The sequence below is a fragment of the Tachypleus tridentatus genome, chromosome 3 (genome assembly GCF_004210375.1).
Source record: "Tachypleus tridentatus isolate NWPU-2018 chromosome 3, ASM421037v1, whole genome shotgun sequence".
Classification (NCBI taxonomy): Eukaryota; Metazoa; Arthropoda; class Merostomata; order Xiphosura; family Limulidae; genus Tachypleus; species Tachypleus tridentatus.
In genome coordinates, this window is record NC_134827.1 from 117,100,713 (window position 1) to 117,123,557 (window position 22,845).

At 34.4% G+C, this 22,845-nt stretch overlaps 1 protein-coding gene across 7 annotated transcripts in view; it reads left to right on the top strand.

Annotated features, from left to right (window-relative positions):
- LOC143247840 (homeobox protein extradenticle-like) overlaps positions 1-22,845 on the top strand; it is a 137,544-nt gene that overhangs the window by 88,551 nt on the left and 26,148 nt on the right. For 6 of the 7 annotated variants that reach the window (XM_076496369.1, XM_076496370.1, XM_076496374.1 and 3 more), the window contains 4 exons: positions 7,294-7,544; positions 16,133-16,323; positions 18,504-18,639; positions 19,664-19,757. In XM_076496369.1, the coding sequence (XP_076352484.1) occupies positions 7,294-7,544; positions 16,133-16,323; positions 18,504-18,639; positions 19,664-19,757 (672 nt within the window). The remainder of the gene's footprint in view (positions 1-7,293; positions 7,545-16,132; positions 16,324-18,503; positions 18,640-19,663; positions 19,758-22,845) is intronic. The other variant, XM_076496371.1, reaches the window with a different exon arrangement.

A 22,845-nucleotide genomic window follows, 5' to 3' on the forward strand; every position in this document is an offset into this window, starting at 1 on the left:
ATGCTCATCTGATCCACTTCTCAACTCTCCCTCTTTGTGTACTTGTTACCTGAACTATATATTAATTTTGATTCTCATCTGATCCACTTCTTAACTCACCCTCTTTGTGTACTTGTTACCTGAACTATATATTAATTTTAATGCTCATGTAATCCACTTCTTAACTCTCCCTCTTTGTGTACTTGTTACCTGAACTATATATTAATTTTGATATTCATCTAATCCACTTCTTACCTCACCCTCTTTGTGTACTTGTTACCTGAACTATATATTAATTTTGATACTCATCTAATCCACTTCTTAATTCACCCTCTTTGTGTACTTGTTACCTGAAGTATATATTAATTTTGATACTCATCTGATCCACTTCTCAACTCTCCCTCTTTGTGTACTTGTTACCTGAAGTATATATTAATTTTGATACTCATCTGATCCACTTCTTAACTCTCTCTCTTTGTGTACTTGTTACCTGAACTATATATTAATTTTGATACTCATCTAATCCACTTCTTAACTCACCCTCTTTGTGTACTTGTTACCTGAACTATATATTAATTTTGATACTCATCTAATCCACTTCTTAACTCACCCTCTTTGTGTACTTGTTACCTGAACTATATATTAATTTTGATACTCATCTAATCCACTTCTTAACTCACCCTCTTTGTGTACTTGTTACCTGAACTATATATTAATTTTGATACTCATCTGATCCACTTCTTAACTCTCCCTCTTTGTGTACTTGTTACCTGAACTATATATTAATTTTGATGCTCATCTAATCCACTTCTTAACTCTCCCTCTTTGTGTACTTGTTACCTGAACTATATATTAATTTTGATACTCATCTGATCCACTTCTTAACTCTCCCTCTTTGTGTACTTGTTACCTGAACTATATATTAATTTTGATTTTCATCTGATCCACTTCTTAACTCTCCCTCTTTGTGTACTTGTTACCTGAACTATATATTAATTTTGATTCTCATCTGATCCACTTCTTAACTCTCCCTCTTTGTGTACTTGTTACCTGAACTATATATTAATTTTGATACTCATCTAATCCACTTCTTAACTCTCCCTCTTTGTGTACTTGTTACCTGAACTATATATTAATTTTGATACTTATCTAATCCACTTCTTAACTCTCCCTCTTTGTGTACTTGTTACCTGAACTATATATTAATTTTGATACTCATCTGATCCACTTCTTAACTCTCTCTCTTTGTGTACTTGTTACCTGAACTATATATTAATTTTGATGCTCATCTGATCCACTTCTTAACTCTCTCTCTTTGTGTACTTGTTACCTGAACTATATATTAATTTTGATACTCATCTGATCCACTTCTTAACTCTCTCTTTTTGTGTACTTGTTACCTGAACTGTATATTAATTTTGATTTTCATCTGATCCACTTCTTAACTCACCCTCTTTGTGTACTTGTTACCTGAACTATATATTAATTTTGATGCTCATCTAATCCACTTCTTAACTCTCTCTCTTTGTGTACTTGTTACCTGAACTATATATTAATTTTGATTCTCATGTGATCCACTTCTTAACTCACCCTCTTTGTGTACTTGTTACCTGAACTATATATTAATTTTGATACTCATCTGATCCACTTCTTAACTCTCTCTTTTTGTGTACTTGTTACCTGAACTGTATATTAATTTTGATTTTCATCTGATCCACTTCTTAACTCACCCTCTTTGTGTACTTGTTACCTGAACTATATATTAATTTTGATGCTCATCTAATCCACTTCTTAACTCACCCTCTTTGTGTACTTGTTACCTGAACTATATATTAATTTTGATTCTCATGTGATCCACTTCTTAACTCACCCTCTTTGTGTACTTGTTACCTGAACTATATATTAATTTTGATTCTCATCTGATCCACTTCTTAACTCTCCCTCTTTGTGTACTTGTTACCTGAACTATATATTAATTTTGATGCTCATCTAATCCACTTCTTAACTCTCTCTCTTTGTGTACTTGTTACCTGAACTATATATTAATTTTGATTCTCATGTGATCCACTTCTTAACTCACCCTCTTTGTGTACTTGTTACCTGAACTATATATTAATTTTGATGCTCATCTAATCCACTTCTTACTCTCTCTCTCTGTGTACTTGTTACCTGAACTATATATTAATTTTGATTCTCATGTGATCCACTTCTTAACTCACCCTCTTTGTGTACTTGTTACCTGAACTATATATTAATTTTGATGCTCATCTAATCCACTTCTTAACTCTCTCTCTTTGTGTACTTGTTACCTGAACTGTATATTAATTTTGATTTTCATCTGATCCACTTCTTAACTCACCCTCTCTGTGTACTTGTTACCTGAACTATATATTAATTTTGATGCTCATCTAATCCACTTCTTAACTCTCTCTCTTTGTGTACTTGTTACCTGAACTATATATTAATTTTGATTCTCATCTGATCCACTTCTTAACTCACCCTCTTTGTGTACTTGTTACCTGAACTATATATTAATTTTGATTCTCATCTGATCCACTTCTTAACTCTCCCTCTTTGTGTACTTGTTACCTGAACTATATATTAATTTTGATATTCATCTAATCCACTTCTTAACTCTCTCTCTTTGTGTACTTGTTACCTGAACTATATATTAATTTTGATGCTCATCTTATCCACTTCTTACCTCACCATCTTTTTGTACTTGTTACCTGAACTGTATATTAATTTTGATATTCATCTAATCCACTTCTTACCTCACCCTCTTTGTGTACTTGTTACCTGAACTATATATTAATTTTGATGCTCATCTAATCCACTTCTTAACTCACCCTCTTTGTGTACTTGTTACCTGAACTATATATTAATTTTGATGCTCATCTAATCCACTTCTTAACTCATACTCTTTGTGTACTTGTTACATGAACTATATATTAATTTTGATACTCATCTAATCCACTTCTTAACTCTCCCTCTTTGTGTACTTGTTACCTGAACTATATATTAATTTTGATGCTCATCTAATCCACTTCTTAACTCACCCTCTTTGTGTACTTGTTACCTGAACTATATATTAATTTTGATGCTCATGTAATCCACTTCTTAACTCTCCCTCTTTGTGTACTTGTTACCTGAACTATATATTAATTTTGATACTCATCTAATCCACTTCTTAACTCACCCTCTTTGTGTACTTGTTACCAGAACTATATATTAATTTTGATTCTCATCTGATCCACTTCTTAACTCACCCTCTTTGTGTACTTGTTACCTGGACTATATATTAATTTTGATACTCATCTAATCCACTTCTTAACTCACCCTCTTTGTGTACTTGTTACCTGAACTATATATTAATTTTGATATTCATCTAATCCACTTCTTAACTCTCTCTCTTTGTGTACTTGTTACCTGAACTGTATATTAATTTTGATTTTCATCTGATCCACTTCTTAACTCACCCTCTTTGTGTACTTGTTACCTGAACTATATATTAATTTTGATGCTCATCTAATCCACTTCTTAACTCACCCTCTTTGTGTACTTGTTACCTGAACTATATATTAATTTTGATGCTCATCTAATCCACTTCTTAACTCATACTCTTTGTGTACTTGTTACATGAACTATATATTAATTTTGATACTCATCTAATCCACTTCTTAACTCTCCCTCTTTGTGTACTTGTTACCTGAACTATATATTAATTTTGATGCTCATCTGATCCACTTCTCAACTCTCCCTCTTTGTGTACTTGTTACCTGAACTATATATTAATTTTGATGCTCATGTAATCCACTTCTTAACTCTCTCTCTTTGTGTACTTGTTACCTGAACTATATAGTAATTTTGATACTCATCTGATCCACTTCTTAACTCACCCTCTTTGTGTACTTGTTACCTGAACTATATATTAATTTTGATTCTCATCTAATCCACTTCTTAACTCTCTCTCTTTGTGTACTTGTTACCTGAACTATATATTAATTTTGATACTCATCTAATCCACTTCTTAACTCTCCCTCTTTGTGTTCTTGTTACCTGAACTATATATTAATTTTGATTCTCATCTGATCCACTTCTTAACTCTCCCTCTTTGTGTACTTGTTACCTGAACTATATATTAATTTTGATGCTCATCTAATCCACTTCTTAACTCTCTCTCTTTGTGTACTTGTTACCTGAACTGTATATTAATTTTGATTTTCATCTGATTCACTTCTGAACTCACCCTCTTTGTGTACTTGTTACCTGAACTGTATATTAATTTTGATTTTCATCTGATCCACTTCTTAACTCACCCTTTTTGTGTACTTGTTACCTGAACTATATATTAATTTTGATGCTCATCTAATCCACTTCTTGACTCTCTCTCTTTGTGTACTTGTTACCTGAACTGTATATTAATTTTGATTTTCATCTGATCCACTTCTTAACTCACACTCTTTGTGTACTTGTTACCTGAACTATATATTAATTTTGATGCTCATCTAATCCACTTCTTAACTCTCCCTCTTTGTGTACTTGTTACCTGAACTATATATTAATTTTGATGCTCACCTAATCCATTTCTTAACTCTCTCTCTTTGTGTACTTGTTACCTGAACTGTATATTAATTTTGATTTTCATCTGATTCACTTCTGAACTCACCCTTTTTGTGTACTTGTTACCTGAACTATATATTAATTTTGATGCTCATCTAATCCACTTCTTGACTCTCTCTCTTTGTGTACTTGTTACCTGAACTGTATATTAATTTTGATTTTCATCTGATCCACTTCTTAACTCACACTCTTTGTGTACTTGTTACCTGAACTATATATTAATTTTGATGCTCATCTAATCCACTTCTTAACTCTCCCTCTTTGTGTACTTGTTACCTGAACTATATATTAATTTTGATGCTCATCTAATCCACTTCTTAACTCTCTCTCTTTGTGTACTTGTTACCTGAACTGTATATTAATTTTGATTTTCATCTGATCCACTTCTTAACTCACCCTCTTTGTGTACTTGTTACCTGAACTGTATATTAATTTTGATTTTCATCTGATCCACTTCTTAACTCACCCTTTTTGTGTACTTGTTACCTGAACTATATATTAATTTTGATGCTCATCTGATCCACTTCTTAACTCTCCCTCTTAGTGTACTTGTTACCTGAACTATATATTAATTTTGATGCTCATCTAATCCACTTCTTAACTCTCTCTCTTTGTGTACTTGTTACCTGAACTGTATATTAATTTTGATTTTCATCTGATCCACTTCTTAACTCACCCTCTTTGTGTACTTGTTACCTGAACTGTATATTAATTTTGATTTTCATCTGATCCACTTCTTAACTCACCGTTTTTGTGTACTTGTTACCTGAACTATATATTAATTTTGATGCTCATCTAATCCACTTCTTAACTCTCTCTCTTTGTGTACTTGTTACCTGAACTGTATATTAATTTTGATTTTCATCTGATCCACTTCTTAACTCTCCCTCTGTGTACTTGTTACCTGAACTGTATATTAATTTTGATGCTCAACTAATCCACTTCTTAACTCTCTCTCTTTGTGTACTTGTTACCTGAACTGTATATTAATTTTGATTTTCATCTGATCCACTTCTTAACTCTCCCTCTTTGTGTACTTGTTACCTGAACTATATATTAATTTTGATACTCATCTGATCCACTTCTCAACTCATACTCTTTGTGTACTTGTTACATGAACTATATATTAATTTTGATACTCATCTAATCCACTTCTTAACTCTCCCTCTTTGTGTACTTATTACCTGAACTATATATTAATTTTGATGCTCATCTGATCCACTTCTCAACTCTCCCTCTTTGTGTACTTGTTACCTGAACTATATATTAATTTTGATGCTCATGTAATCCACTTCTTAACTCTCTCTCTTTGTGTACTTGTTACCTGAACTATATAGTAATTTTGATACTCATCTGATCCACTTCTTAACTCACCCTCTTTGTGTACTTGTTACCTGAACTATATATTAATTTTGATTCTCATCTGATCCACTTCTTAACTCTCCCTCTTTGTGTACTTGTTACCTGAACTATATAGTAATTTTGATACTCATCTGATCCACTTCTTAACTCACCCTCTTTGTGTACTTGTTACCTGAACTATATATTAATTTTGATTCTCATCTGATCCACTTCTTAACTCACCCTCTTTGTGTACTTGTTACCTGAACTGTATATTAATTTTGATACTCATCTAATCCACTTCTTAACTCACCCTCTTTGTGTACTTGTTACCTGAACTATATATTAATTTTGATATTCATCTAATCCACTTCTTAACTCACCCTCTTTGTGTACTTGTTACCAGAACTATATATTAATTTTGATACTCATCTGATCCTCTTCTTAACTCACCCTCTTAGTGTATTTGTTACCTGAACTGTATATTAATTTTGATTCTCATCTGATCCTCTTCTTAACTCTCCCTCTTTGTGTACTTGTTACGTGAACTGTATATTAATTTTGATACTCATCTGATCCACTTCTTAACTCACCCTCTTTGTGTACTTGTTACCTGAACTATATATTAATTTTGATACTCATCTAATCCACTTCTTGCGTCTTATCCGTTTGGCAATACATTTACTTTCCGAGCCGTACATGTTTATTACCAGGATATTATAAATGTTCTGACGACAAATAGAACTTAGGGATATATCTGTAATTACATGTGTAGTGTTATAAGTGAATCCTAACAAATATATCTGTAATTACATGTGTAGTGTTATAAGTGAATCATAACAAATATATCTGTAATTACATGAATCACAAAACAAGAAGATTAAAGAACTTCCAAAAGGTAGTCCTTCATTTTGAAATGGTTTCGATTATCGGTTATTCTTTGTTTAGTTTGTGACTTTGATCTCAGTGACTTTCAAGTTACAAATACAATACTCTGTTACAGTACATTGCTTTGCATATTATAAAGACTACACATGATATAAAGAATTATTCAGGTGGCGTCATTTTATAAGAACCATCCAGATTGCATCTGATGTGAAACTATGGCATGGTTTTATGAATTCTACGATAGATGGCGCTTGTCTAATACTGTTATGAATAAAACATGGTTTAAACGTGCAACATAAATTTATTTATAAATTCATAGTATTTGATGTGTTAATATAATTTTGTAATGCTATCAATAAGGTGTTTGCGATATCGGACCGTGAACCGTTGAGATAATTGTGAAGATTTTACTGTTGTTTTATTAACGGATGAGTCTAATAAACTATATGTTTTTTCGCACAGTTCTAAGTCTACGTAACACACAAGAAGATGAACCCCATGATCCACAGTTAATGAGGCTAGATAACATGTTAATAGCGGAGGGAATCACAGGTCCTGAGAAAGGTGGAGGCGCTGTTGCAGCAACAAATGCGTCGGCAGCGGCCTCTGGTGGAGAAGGCCAGCTTGACCATACGATAGAACATTCAGATTACAGATCAAAGCTAACGCAGATTAGACAGATTTATCATCAGGAACTAGAAAAATACGAACAGGTGAGGAATGAACCTAATTAAGAACATTTCTAATGCTCGTGCGTTTTATTATTGTTTGTTTTTAGTTCGAGCACAATAAGAATCTCGGATTAAATTCAGCGTTATTTTACTTTTTATTTGGCAAGTATGTCTCATCGTGAACACGAGAATAACTTTCAATCATTAAAGTATGTTTGTTGCTCAATAAATAAACGAATCTTTAGACTTTTAAACCCATATGACATTTGTATTTACTCCATAAGAGAAAAACTTACGAGTATGTATATTTCTTGTTATTCACCTTTAAAAGTATTATTGATTATTTGATTTTTTTTAATCTGCTAACTGTTTCTTTGTTTTAAGCCTAGTATGGCATGTTGATAAGGGGGCGCTCGACCCGCAATCTGTAGGGACGCGAATTTGAATTCCGTCACCAAACGTGCTCGTGATTTATTCCGTGGGGCGTTATGATGTACGACCAGTCCCACTCTTCGTTGGTAAAAGAGTAACTCAAGCGTTGGCGGTGGGTGGTGTTTACTAGCTACCTTCCCTCTGGTCTATCATTTTAAAATTGAGGACGACTAGTGCAGATAGCTCTCGAGTAGCTTTGCGTAAAGTTAAAAATAAACAAACACTTCACTTCCTGTGCGTAGCTTTGAAGGAAAAGTTAAATATCCTTTTATAATTCGATGCCTGGAGTGGGGTTTTACTGTTACGTTTCAGTATGAATGGAAAAATTGAACACCCTTTGTCGCGTAGGAGTTAATGTGTAATATTTCTTTCTTAAGACAAATCTATATATATTATAAATTATTGTGGAGCTTAAATATCTTGCTAGAAGATATACGACACAAAGAATAATTCCTGCTTTAAAAGAAATAATAAAATCGTTTATATTTAAAACAATTAACCCTAACCTAAACAGGAGAGAAGTGAAAAAAACAACACTGTAAGTGTAAAATGGTCTCTCTTGTATGTTACCATGGTTACAGTCCCTGAGATAATGAAGTGACTAGAATAATTAGATTTTGTCGGTAAAAAAATAAAACAACGACTTTGTTATTGATAAGTTTTCTTTACCAGATTAACCAACCGGATGTGTGTATGTATTAAATGTTTATTTATCATCATAAAGGAAGGGTTTTACTTAACATTTCACACTAATTCAGTGTTAGAAAGAACATATAAGATTTTCTAATTATAGTTATAAAAACACTCACATGAGGGCACAGTTAATATTTTATTAAGCAAAGTAAGTACCATTTTTATTTAATTAACTTGTCCTAAAATGTCCAGTACGGTAGAAGTTATAAATGGGTGTGTGATTTTCTAATAGCAAAGCCACATCGGGCTTTCTGCTATGCCCACCGAGGGAAATAGAACCCCTAATTTTAGCGTTTTAAATCTGGAGAGTTACCGCTGTACCAGCGGGGGGGGGAGTTTTAACTGGTTGAAATAATTTTAAAAAATTATACTTTAATTTTCTTTAACTTATAAGATGTAGGAACATTGGCTAGACGGATTTCAAGTAGGCGTTTCAAAAGTGGAATTTTAAAACCAATACTAAATCTAACTTGATTTGTTCATTTTTGTTGGACGAACGTGTAGAGGTGGTCCAGATGTGGCCTAGTTAATAACGTGTCGGACTGTGGATCCGAGATCCATGGCTCGTATCCCGCTGCCACCAAATCGAACTCTGTAATTTTGGGGGTCGTGTGTTGGTAATAAGAGTAACATTCAATCTATTAGCTTAGGGTTTGACTGACTGGTTTGACTTCCTTTTTGTCTTCAGCTCCAGATTAAGAATACCACCAGATAATCTTGCTATCTGTGCTATAAATACGTTTTTAATGTAATTTTTGCTGTCAACCAAGTTGCCAAGTAGTGGGTGTTACAGACTTGCCCTATCTTAGTAATTGAAAGGTTTCTCTTGTGGCGGGAAACATTTATTATAACTCGATATTTATTCATTTGATTCTATTTTAACTTTGCAATAAGTTGTTTTGTTAAATTACTTTATCTCTCTAATTACACTCTTGTGTTATACCAAATGATGTTTTCACTTATAATCCGGTGTATCAGCGGTAAGCTTGAGGGATTATTAAATTCGAGGTTCGATCCCTACGGTGGACGAAATGTAAATATCTCGTTGTGTATTTTTGCTCTTAAGCAGTAAGCTGAAATAAACACCAAGAAATGGAGATTTCAAAACTGCTTTTTCCTTAAATCATTTAACTGAAGTTAAAATTTACAGAGCCCTCTAGTGGCTCAGAGGTAAGTGTCTGAAGGCCTATAATGCTAGCAAATCGATTTTCGATATCTCACTTCAGGCACAGCACAGATAGTCCATTATGTAGTAGGTCATTTAGTTGTTTGTATTTAGGGTTAAGTGTAACTTTTATTGGTTCTCTCCGAAACTTGTAGATAATATTTTGTGAACCGATTATCGTCTTAGAGTAAATTTTCTGTAACAAAATTATTCATTACTACTCGTTACGGTTCTGTCACGAAAAGACTTTGTCGTGTTTTTTCTTTTGATATATATATTTTTTTATCTGCGAACCTCAGTTTTGAAAGAACCTTTTCAGCGTCGTACGTGTTCTGTTTGCTTTTCAGCTTGTGTAGATATTTCAAATCCTCCTTTCTCCCAGGGACTGTTTTTATAGATATGATCCTGTCTGTATGTGGTTCTCTTTCGACCGTTAGTAACATGCCGAGATACAGTAACCCTTTTGTGGTTGTGACCTTTGTTAGGACTCGGATCTTATTCTGATGTACTGAAGGGCTAGTGGTCACTCAAGATTTGTATAATGTCCAGCGAGGCTAAGATAAATTGTGCCAGTGTTTACCGAAAGTATTTTCTGAGTTATCTAGACAGACAAACGACTTACAGACAGATCAGTTGGTGGACGGACAGAATATGTAAACAAACAGACATTTTTGTTTCGATATGCTCATGTTACATGTCAGGGTGAAGGTGCCTGTTGAGTTTGTTTTTATTTTCGCGCAAATCTGCACGAGGACTATCTACGCTAGCCGTCCTTATTTTAGTTGTGAAAGGCTAAAGAAAAGTCATTACCACCAACCGTCAGCTCTTGCGCTAAGCTTTTACCAATGGTTAGTGGGTTTGACTGTTAAATTATAATGCCCCTACGGCTGAAAGGGCGAGCATGTTTTGTGAGACAGGGACTCGAACTCACGACCCTCAGATAACGAGTCAAGCGCCCCAACCACCTGGCCAGCTGTTCAGAGTTGAATTAATAAACCTTGATAATTACGATACAAAACTCTGTAAAGCATGGATATTATAGTTATCTTTATATCAGAAAGCTATTCCAATTTATATACCAGTTATTCCAATTTATATCTTCTCGAAAGACAAGGAACCATCTCAGCATTCAATTCAGAGTGTAATATTTTCTTAACTTCCTACCAAAAGGACGTTTTTAAAATATCTAACCTTTTGTCTGGAGTTATAATCGCATTCTTACTTGGCGTCTTCACATGAGTCATCTTTCTTTGCTCATTGTGGACGAATTCGTGAAACCTTCGGATTCTTCTCGGTGCGTTATCGCTTAAATCCGGATAACTGCTATTAATCACGTGCGATTTTGTTTAGTTCAGTGAGTGTGCATGTTCGTGTAAACACGGAGGGACACGTGTGTGTTTTGTTATGTATATTTGTACTCGTGTTGAGAAATATCTACTATGGTAATTTCGCATGAAAATATAATGAATAATTCATGTCTTAAAGAAGGAAATCGGTCAGTTGAATGGATCTAGGCACGACTTAAATTTTAGGTGATTTAAAGTGTATCATAGAAACTTTCGAAACAGATTTTAAACTTCCGTTTTTAATATTAGGGCCTCGTAAGTCTCACGGCTGCTACGCATGTTATTATAATTAGGTAATTTCGCAGAAGATAGAAGTTAGAGACATTTACGTTCTCAAACATGACGTTTTCAAAGCTGGTACCAGAAATGTAAAAGATTCATTAACACGTGTTTTTTTTTTAATAAGTTGATTACAAGTTAGGCCTGAGTCACGGGACCGAAACCTCTCGCCGAACACACTCGTCTCATTTCAGTCGTAGGAGCATTACGATGTGACGGTCAGCCCCACTACTCGTTGGTAAAAGAGTAGCCCAGAGCTGATGGTGAGCGGTGATGACTAGCTGTCTGTTGATTGAGGATTGTTAGCGCAGACAGTCTTCGAGTGGCTTGGCACGAAAATTGAACAAACAAACGAATAGTAAACGTAATTTGGAATCAAAATGATATTAATATGACCCTACTTCTTCTGTATATCAGACCAGCACTTGTTTATTTAAATCTGTTTTCGTAAGGATTCGCAGACTTATAAAAATAAATCGTGACCCTAAACTTCTAACAAACTTAAATCGTACTAGGATATCACGTATACTGAGAATGAATGGTTATTAAACAAACAAGTCGGGACTTCACAAAACTCGTGCTGGCTTTTCTTTAGAGTGATGAGTTTGTGTGACTCTACTGTTTGATAGGGACTAAAATAACTGATGCTTGTAAAGTAGGTACTTAAATTCACGTTTTATTTACGTGCGAATTGAATGTTAATAGAGTGGTATTGGAACGTGGCTCGTGATAGGTTGCAACGAACGGTTTGATGACGTTGAGATTCACTACCCTTCATTCATCTACCCAGAAGTCTCGACTACACTTCAGTTTGAATGAAAAGAGGGCGCTAGTGGTTTATTTGTTTGTTTTTTTTAATCTCTGCAGTTAAAAATTAAGAAAACATTTTTTGTTTTTTTTTTTGGGGGGTGAAATCTGTAGTAAAGTACTTTAAGTGGGTTTCTCGTCACCACAGGCTTTGTCATAGGTTGATAATTTGAAGTAAAAATGAACGTTTGTTTGCATTGGATATTTTGTGCAGAACAACACGCGGGCCAAAAAGGACAACAAGTCAGTCACCAGCACCTACCGCTAACTGTGGAGCTTCTGTAATCAAATAGCGGAATTTGACTGCCACTTCTATAATGCACCAACCGTCGTGAAGTTACGAGCGCGTTTTGTGGCATCGGAACACAAAACGTGGACCCTTCGGATGTACGATCACGAACCAGTAGGAAACACGCAAATTACAAGATCAGATATTATTAGGTGCTTTACAAAGTTGAACACTTAACAAAACACGTGCTTAATATTCGATTTTTGTTTCGATTTTAAAGGTTAAAATAATCTTTTAATATTTACCAGAAAGTTCGTGTAGTTTTGAGACTTGAATAAGTAAGAACTGATGCTTCAAATATAGATCATTTAACCTAGGTCACTGATAGCTCTAAATACAGAGATCACTTTAATTTTAAACTATTACAGATGCCTGTAGGTTGCTGTTTAAACTATTACAGATGCCTATAGGTTGCTGTTTAAACTATTACAGATGCCTATAGGTTGTTGTTTAAACTATTACAGATGCCTATAGGTTGTTGTTTAAACTATTACAGATGCCTATAGGTTGCTGTTTAAACTATTACAGGTGCCTATAGGTTGCTGTTTAAACTATTACAGATGCCTATAGGTTGCTGTTTAAACTATTACAGATGCCTATAGGTTGCTGTTTAAACTATTACAGATGCCTATAGGTTCCTGTTTAAACTATTACAGAGATGCCTATAGGTTGCTGTTTAAACTATTACAGATGCTATAGGTTGCTGTTTAAACTATTACAGATGCCTATAGGTTGCTGTTTAAACTATTACAGAGATGGCTATAGGTTGTTGTTTAAACTATTACAGAGATGGCTATAGGTTGCTGTTTAAACTATTACAGATGCCTATAGGTTGCTGTTTAAACTATTACAGAGATGGCTATAGGTTGTTGTTTAAACTATTACAGAGATGGCTATAGGTTGCTGTTTAAACTATTACAGATACCTATAGGTTGCTGTTTAAACTATTACAGATGCCTATAGGTTGTTGTTTAAACTATTACAGAGATGGCTATAGGTTGCTGTTTAAACTATTACAGATGCCTATAGGTTGCTGTTTAAACTATTACAGAGATGGCTATAGGTTGCTGTTTAAACTATTACAGATACCTATAGGTTGCTGTTTAAACTATTACAGATGCCTATAGGTTGTTGTTTAAACTATTACAGATGCCCATAGGTTGTTGTTTAAACTATTACAGATGCCTATAGGTTGTTGTTTAAACTATTACAGAGATGCCTATAGGTTGCTGGTTAAACTATTACAGATGCTGTAGGTTGTTGTTTAAACTATTACAGATGCCTATAGGTTGCTGTTTAAACTATTACAGATGCTATAGGTTGCTGTTTAAACTATTACAGATGCTATAGGTTGCTGTTTAAACTATTACAGAGATGGCTATAGGTTGCTGTTTAAACTATTACAGAGATGGCTATAGGTTGCTGTTTAAACTATTACAGATGCCTATAGGTTGCTGTTTAAACTATTACAGATGCCTCTAGGTTGCTGTTTAAACTATTACAGATGCCTCTAGGTTGCTGTTTAAACTATTACAGATGCCAATAGGTTGCTGTTTAAACTATTACAGAGATGGCTATAGGTTGCTGTTTAAACTATTACAGATGCCTATAGGTTCCTGTTTAAACTATTACAGAGATGCCTATAGGTTGCTGTTTAAACTATTACAGATGCCTATAGGTTGCTGTTTATACTATTACAGATGCCTATAGGTTGTTGTTTAAACTATTACAGATGCCTATAGGTTGTTGTTTAAACTATTACAGATGCCTATAGGTTGTTGTTTAAACTATTACAGATGCCTATAGGTTGTTGTTTAAACTATTACAGATGCCTATAGGTTGTTGTTTAAACTATTACAGATGCTTATAGGTTGTTGTTTAAACTATTACAGATGCCTATAGGTTGCTGTTTAAACTATTACAGATGCCTATAGGTTGCTGTTTAAACTATTACAGATGCCTATAGGTTGCTGTTAAAACTATTACAGATGCCTATAGGCTGCTGTTTAAACTATTACAGAGATGCCTATAGGCTGCTGTTAAAACTATTACAGAGATGCCTATAGGCTGCTGGTTAAACTATTACAGATGCTGTAGGTTGTTGTTTAAACTATTACAGATGCCTATAGGTTGCTGTTTAAACTATTACAGATGCTATAGGTTGCTGTTTAAACTATTACAGATGCTATAGGTTGCTGTTTAAACTATTACAGAGATGGCTATAGGTTGCTGTTTAAACTATTACAGAGATGGCTATAGGTTGCTGTTTAAACTATTACAGATGCCTATAGGTTGCTGTTTAAACTATTACAGATGCCTCTAGGTTGCTGTTTAAACTATTACAGATGCCTATAGGTTCCTGTTTAAACTATTACAGAGATGCCTATAGGTTGCTGTTTAAACTATTACAGATGCCTATAGGTTGCTGTTTAAACTATTACAGATGCCTATAGGTTGTTGTTTAAACTATTACAGATGCCTATAGGTTGTTGTTTAAACTATTACAGATGCCTATAGGTTGTTGTTTAAACTATTACAGATGCCTATAGGTTGTTGTTTAAACTATTACAGATGCCTATAGGTTGTTGTTTAAACTATTACAGATGCCTATAGGTTGCTGTTTAAACTATTACAGATGCCTATAGGTTGCTGTTTAAACTATTACAGATGCCTATAGGTTGCTGTTTAAACTATTACAGATGCCTATAGGTTGCTGTTAAAACTATTACAGATGCCTATAGGCTGCTGTTTAAACTATTACAGAGATGCCTATAGGCTGCTGTTAAAACTATTACAGAGATGCCTATAGGCTGCTGTTAAGTGGCTTGAAATGACTTTCCCTAGTGGTTAGGACTTCTCACAATCTGTGAGTCACGGGTTCGAACATGCTTGTTCTTTTAGCCATGTGTGTGTTTCAGAAGGATGATAATGTTATGTGACGATTAATTACACTGTTCGGTTAGAATAGCCCAATTGTGGGCGGTGTTTGTCGGCTGTTTCCCCTCTTGTCTGGTATGTGTGGTTTTCAACTTGAGAATAGTGATGAAGTTATTAAGAGCATCTTTAAGTTACTGATAACCGCTACATGTAGTTAAATCCAGTCGTATTGGAGGAAAACAGTAAGTCAGGTGAAACTTAAGTGTACCGAACAAAGGCACTAAGTTTGTTGAAATTCAGTTTTTACTAAATTTCTTTGTTCTTGTTGAAAGTGTAGAAATTTCTATATATTTTATTTATTCAAGATGTTTCAATTATGGCAGTTTTATCGTTTGTAACTATTATACAATTTTTAATATTAATCACTGATAATGAGAAAACCCACTTGTAGAGAACTTTCTTTGTGAACCTGACGATGACCGAAGAAGGTCTAAACGTTGTTCGCTCCTCTACGTAAAAATATTTTCTCAACCCAAACGAGCCGTTTTTTACATATATATTTTAACATTGTTTAAAAACGAAAGTTGTAGTAAATATGCTAGAACTAACATTGTTCAGTGACAATGTTATCCACGTTTATTATGTGTGGTTAATTTATCCAGAAAGGTTTATAAGTTTCTGTTAATTAATGCTCGATTAAACTTATGTGACTTCCAGAAAGTTTGTTTTTTTTCCCCTATAGGCGTGTAGTGAATTTACAGCCCACGTTATGAACCTGTTAAGAGAACAGAGTCGTAGTCGACCAATCACGGCTAAAGAAATCGAACGGATGGTTCATATAATTCATCGGAAGTTCAACTCGATCCAAGTCCAGCTGAAACAGAGCACGTGCGAAGCAGTCATGATCCTGAGATCCAGGTTTTTGGATGCTAGGTTTGTCTGCAACCAATCTTGGCATAACGCTTCTTAACAATTTAAACAAACAGATCTACAAAATACATGATTGCCAGTTGTTATATATTATTTTACATAAGTTATACCTGTGGTTAACGTAACACAAACCCTCATGTTCAAGCATGTGTTATTTGCTAAGCCTTTTTTTCGAGCCTAAATTCTACAAACGAGTGAAAGTAAAGAAGAATGAATAACCACATGTCAACTACATTATGTATGTCTGATGTATCCACTGCCAACGAGACCTTTCGACAGATACCAGAGCCCATCGGGACAGCCGAGACACAACAGACATAGTAGTTAATTTCAAACTTTAAAATGCATTTCGCTAAGCCTATTTTTAGGCCTAAATTACATTTAAAAGAGCTTTGTTGAGTATAATACTTTATTTGAATTAGGAAAATTATTTTAACGTTTACCTTATGTAAATACTTTGACGTAACATCAAAAACATGATAAATAATCAGAGAAAGTTTTCTTTATTTCTTTTTTTTGTCGTAAATAATTAGTTTTACCCTTCAAGTTCAATACGAGCTGTGAAGATCCATGCGCATCTTTATTCTTTACTGTCTTTACTATTTCCCAGTACACTTCATGAGAAGAAACATTTGTCTGCTACAAAAGTGTCGATAGTGTATAATGCTTAAGATAATCTAAATCATTTTATTAGGTTTCTCTTCATATTATGTATTTTTTGTAGCCTGCCTTTATTTCGAAATGAATAACATACCAATCACGATGGGGCAAAAAGTCTTTTGTTTATTTCATGTGCAACTTATCCTGTTGGTAAATAGTTGATGTTTTTCTGTTGTTTCACTTCTGTTGGTGTACTGATACTTGATTGTATATTGTCAGGAATTTGTTGATGTTTTTCTGTTGTTTCACTTCTGTTGGTGTACTGGTACTTGATAGTATATTGTGAGGAATTTGTTGATGTTTTTCTGTTGTACCACTTCTGTTGGTGTACTGGTACTTGATAGTATATTGTCAGGAACTTGTTGATGTTTTTCTGTTGTTTCACTTCTGTTGGTGTACTGGTACTTGATAGTATATTGTCAGGAACTTGTTGATGTTTTTCTGTTGTTTCACTTCTGTTGGTGTACTGATACTTGATAGTATATTGTCATGAACTTGTTGATGTTTTTCTGTTGTTTCACTTCTGTTGTTGTACTGTTACTTGATAGTATATTATCACATTCTCATATGTAAACCTAAGTCAAATATTTTTCAACTGGTATTATTACACTTTATATGAATTAATCTCTTTGATTATGTTTTTTAGAAAATATTTTTTCCAGAATATAACTTACCACTTGTTTGAGGGCCTATTGTTTGTTTGTTTGTTTTGGAATTTCGCACATAGCTACACGAGGGCTATCTGTGCTAGCCGTCCCTAATTTAGTAATGTAAGACTAGAGGGAAGGCAGCTAGTCATCACCACCCACCGCCAACTCTTGGGCTACTCTTTTACCAACGAATAGTGGGATTGACCGTCACATTATAACGCCCCCACGGCTGGGAGGGCGAGCATGTTTGGCGCGAACCCGCGACCCTCAGATTACGAATCGCACGCCTTACGCGCTTGGCCATGCCAGGCCTTGAGGGCCTATAATTCTAAAAACTATTTTTTTTTTTAGAAATTTAAAATTTATACTTAATAAATATAAATCAACCACAAAAAATTTGATAAGTTTGATTTAACCAAACATAAGATGAATAATCCTCTTTGTTAGTGTTAAACTGATGGAACATTCTAATAATAAATACAAAATAAAGCAATCTTTATAAATATTAAAGTATTTGTAGTTAACATTAAATAGAAATTTTGTTCGAGGAATTGAAGATTTTGTTTTCTGTAAATAGTTGTCTCAAAATGTTTCAAGCTCACTTACAACTGTTTTTTAATATTTTAAAATTAGAAACCTAGGCCTAATTTAAAAAAAAAAACGGTAACACCTAGTGACAAAAAACCATAATTTTAACTGTTACCTATTGATAATAAAGATGTCATTTTTATGACGTAATATCAAAATTTCATAAAGTTTTTAACTTAAAGCTCATTACATTTTATGATAATGTGCTAGTTCTACAAAAATTAAAAACTACACTTGTTAAAGATAAATGATGGATTTCGATGCATGAATGTTATCTTTCTACAGACGAAAGAGAAGAAACTTTAGTAAACAAGCCACAGAACTATTGAATGAATACTTTTATTCACACCTTAGTAATCCATACCCTAGTGAAGAGGCCAAGGAGGAACTAGCCAGGAAATGTGGAATCACAGTTTCCCAGGTGAGCAGGTTCTGTAAACATGGACAAACTGTTTTAGGATTTGATCAGTAGTGTAAAACCACAGTCTTCTGTAAATAAGCATGAACTGTTTTAGGATTTGATCAGTAGTGTAAAACCACAGTCTTCAGTAAACATGGACGAACTGTTTTAGGATTTGATCAGTAGTTTAAAACCACAGTCTTCAGTAAACATGGACGAACTGTTTTAGGATTTGATCAGTAGTTTAAAACCACAGTCTTCAATAAACATGGACGAACTGTTTTAGGATTTGATCAGTAGTTTAAAACCACAGTCTTCAATAAACATGGATGAATTGTTTTAGGATTTGATCAGTAGTGTAAAACCACAGTCTTCAATAAACATGGATAAACTGTTTTAGGATTTGATCAGTAGTGTAAAACCACAGTCTTCAGTAAACATGGACGAACTGTTTTAGGATTTGATCAGTAGTTTAAAACCACAGTCTTCAATAAACATGGATGAATTGTTTTAGGATTTGATCAGTAGTGTAAAACCACAGTCTTCAATAAACATGGATAAACTGTTTTAGGATTTGATCAGTAGTGTAAAACCACAGTCTTCAGTAAACATGGACGAACTGTTTTAGGATTTGATCAGTAGTTTAAAACCACAGTCTTCAATAAACATGGACGAACTGTTTTAGGATTTGATCAGTAGTTTAAAACCACAGTCTTCAATAAACATGGATGAATTGTTTTAGGATTTGATCAGTAGTGTAAAACCACAGTCTTCAATAAACATGGATAAACTGTTTTAGGATTTGATCAGTAGTGTAAAACCACAGTCTTCAGTAAACATGGACGAACTGTTTTAGGATTTGATCAGTAGTTTAAAACCACAGTCTTCAATAAACATGGATGAATTGTTTTAGGATTTGATCAGTAGTTTAAAACCACAGTCTTCAGTAAACATGGATGAACTGTTTTAGGATTTGATAATTAGTGTAAAACCACAGTCTTCAATAAACATGGATGAATTGTTTAAGGATTTTTTCTCCCCTTAGATTTCTAATTGGTTTGGCAACAAACGGATCAGATACAAAAAGAACATCAGTAAGGCACAGGAAGAAGCCAATATGTATGCAGCCAAGAAGGCTGGTAAGGAATGTTTACTTACTCATGTAAAACAAGTAGGCTGGTAAGGAATGTTTACTTACTCATGTAAAACAAGTAGGCTGGTAAGGAATGTTTACTTACTCATGTAAAACAAGTAGGCTGGTAAGGAATGTTTACTTACTCATGTAAAACAAGTAGGCTGGTAAGGAATGTTTACTTACTCATGTAAAACAAGTAGGGTGGTAAGGAATGTTTACTTACCCATGTAAAACAAGTAGGCTGGTAAGGAATGTTTACTTACCCATGTAAAACAAGTAGGCTGGTAAGCAGTGTTTACTTACCCATGTAAAACAAGTAGGCTGGTAAGCAGTGTTTACTTACCCATGTAAAACAAGTAGGCTGGTAAGGAATGTTTACTTACTCATGCAAAACAAGTAGGCTGGTAAGCAGTGTTTACTTACCCATGTAAAACAAGTAGGCTGGTAAGCAGTGTTTACTTACTCCTGTAAAACAAGTAGGCTGGTAAGCAGTGTTTACTTACTCCTGTAAAACAAGTAGGCTGGTAAGGAATGTTTACTTACCCATGTAAAACAAGTAGGCTGGTAAGCAGTGTTTACTTACTCCTGTAAAACAAGTAGGCTGGTAAGCAGTGTTTACTTACTCCTGTAAAACAAGTAGGCTGGTAAGGAATGTTTACTTAATCCCATGTAAAACAAGTAGGCTGGTAAGGAATGTTTACTTACCCATGTAAAACAAGTAGGCTGGTAAGCAGTGTTTACTTACCCATGTAAAACAAGTAGGCTGGTAAGCAGTGTTTACTTACTCCTGTAAAACAAGTAGGCTGGTAAGGAATGTTTACTTACCCATGTAAAACAAGTAGGCTGGTAAGCAGTGTTTACTTACCCATGTAAAACAAGTAGGCTGGTAAGCAGTGTTTACTTCAATCCATGTAAAACAAGTAGGCTGGTAAGGAATGTTTACTTACTCATGTAAAACAAGTAGGCTGGTAAGCAGTGTTTACTTCACTCCTGTAAAACAAGTAGGCTGGTAAGCAGTGTTTACTTACTCCTGTAAAACAAGTAGGCTGGTAAGGAATGTTTACTTACCCATGTAAAACAAGTAGGCTGGTAAGCAGTGTTTACTTACTCCTGTAAAACAAGTAGGCTGGTAAGGAATGTTTACTTACTCATGTAAAACAAGTAGGCTGGTAAGGAATGTTTACTTACCCATGTAAAACAAGTAGGCTGGTAAGAATGTTTACTTAATCATGTAAAACAAGTAGGCTGGTAAGGAATGTTTACTTACTCATGTAAAACAAGTAGGCTGGTAAGGAATGTTTACTTACTCATGTAAAACAAGTAGGCTGGTAAGCAGTGTTTACTTACCCATGTAAAACAAGTAGGCTGGTAAGGAATGTTTACTTACTCATGTAAAACAAGTAGGCTGGTAAGCAGTGTTTACTTACTCATGTAAAACAAGTAGGCTGATAAGGAATGTTTACCTACTCATGTAAAACAAGTAGGGTGGTAAGGAATGTTTACTTACCCATGTAAAACAAGTAGGCTGGTAAGGAATGTTTACTTACCCATGTAAAACAAGTAGGCTGGTAAGCAGTGTTTACTTACCCATGTAAAACAAGTAGGCTGGTAAGGAATGTTTACTTACTCATGTAAAACAAGTAGGCTGGTGAGGAATATTTACTTACCCATGTAAAACAAGTAGGCTGGTAAGCAGTGTTTACTTACTCATGTAAAACAAGTAGGCTGGTAAGGAATGTTTACTTACTCATGTAAAACAAGTAGGCTGATAAGGAATGTTTACTTACTCATGTAAAACAAGTAGGCTGGTAAGGAATGTTTACTTACTCATGTAAAACAAGTAGGGTGGTAAGGAATGTTTACTTACCCATGTAAAACAAGTAGGCTGGTAAGGAATGTTTACTTACCCATGTAAAACAAGTAGGCTGGTAAGCAGTGTTTACTTACCCATGTAAAACAAGTAGGCTGGTAAGGAATGTTTACTTACTCATGTAAAACAAGTAGGCTGGTAAGGAATGTTTACTTACTCATGTAAAACAAGTAGGCTGGTAAGGAATGTTTACTTACCCATGTGAAACAAGTAGGCTGGTAAGCAGTGTTTACTTACTCCTGTAAAACAAGTAGGCTGGTAAGCAGTGTTTACTTACTCCTGTAAAACAAGTAGGCTGGTAAGGAATGTTTACTTACCCATGTAAAACAAGTAGGCAGGTAAGCAGTGTTTATTTACCCATGTAAAACAAGTAGGCAGGTAAGCAGTGTTTACTTACTCCTGTAAAACTAGTAGGCTGGTAAGGAATGTTTACTTACTCATGTAAAACAAGTAGGCTGGTAAGGAATGTTTACTTACCCATGTAAAACAAGTAGGCTGGTAAGCAGTGTTTACTTACTCATGTAAAACAAGTAGGCTGGTAAGGAATGTTTACTTACCCATGTAAAACAAGTAGGCAGGTAAGCAGTGTTTACTTACTCCTGTAAAACTAGTAGGCTGGTAAGGAATGTTTACTTACTCATGTAAAACAAGTAGGCTGGTAAGGAATGTTTACTTACTCATGTAAAACAAGTAGGCTGGTAAGGAATGTTTACTTACTGATGTAAAACAAGTAGGCTGGTAAGCAGTGTTTACTTACTCATGTAAAACAAGTAGGCTGGTAAGCAGTGTTTACTTATTCCTTTAAAACAAGTAGGCTGGTAAGCAGTGTTTACTTACTCCTGTAAAACAAGTAGGCTGGTAAGGAATGTTTACTTACCCATGTAAAACAAGTAGGCTGGTAAGCAGTGTTTACTTACTCATGTAAAACAAGTAGGCTGGTAAGCAGTGTTTACTTACCCATGTAAAACAAGTAGGCTGGTAAGGAATGTTTACTTACCCATGTAAAACAAGTAGGCTGGTGAGGAATATTTACTTACCCATGTAAAACAAGTAGGCTGGTGAGGAATATTTACTTACCCATGTAAAACAAGTAGGCTGGTAAGGAATGTTTACTTACTCATGTAAAACAAGTAGGCTGATAAGGAATGTTTACTTACTCATGTAAAACAAGTAGGCTGATAAGGAATGTTTACTTACTCATGTAAAACAAGTAGGCTGGTAA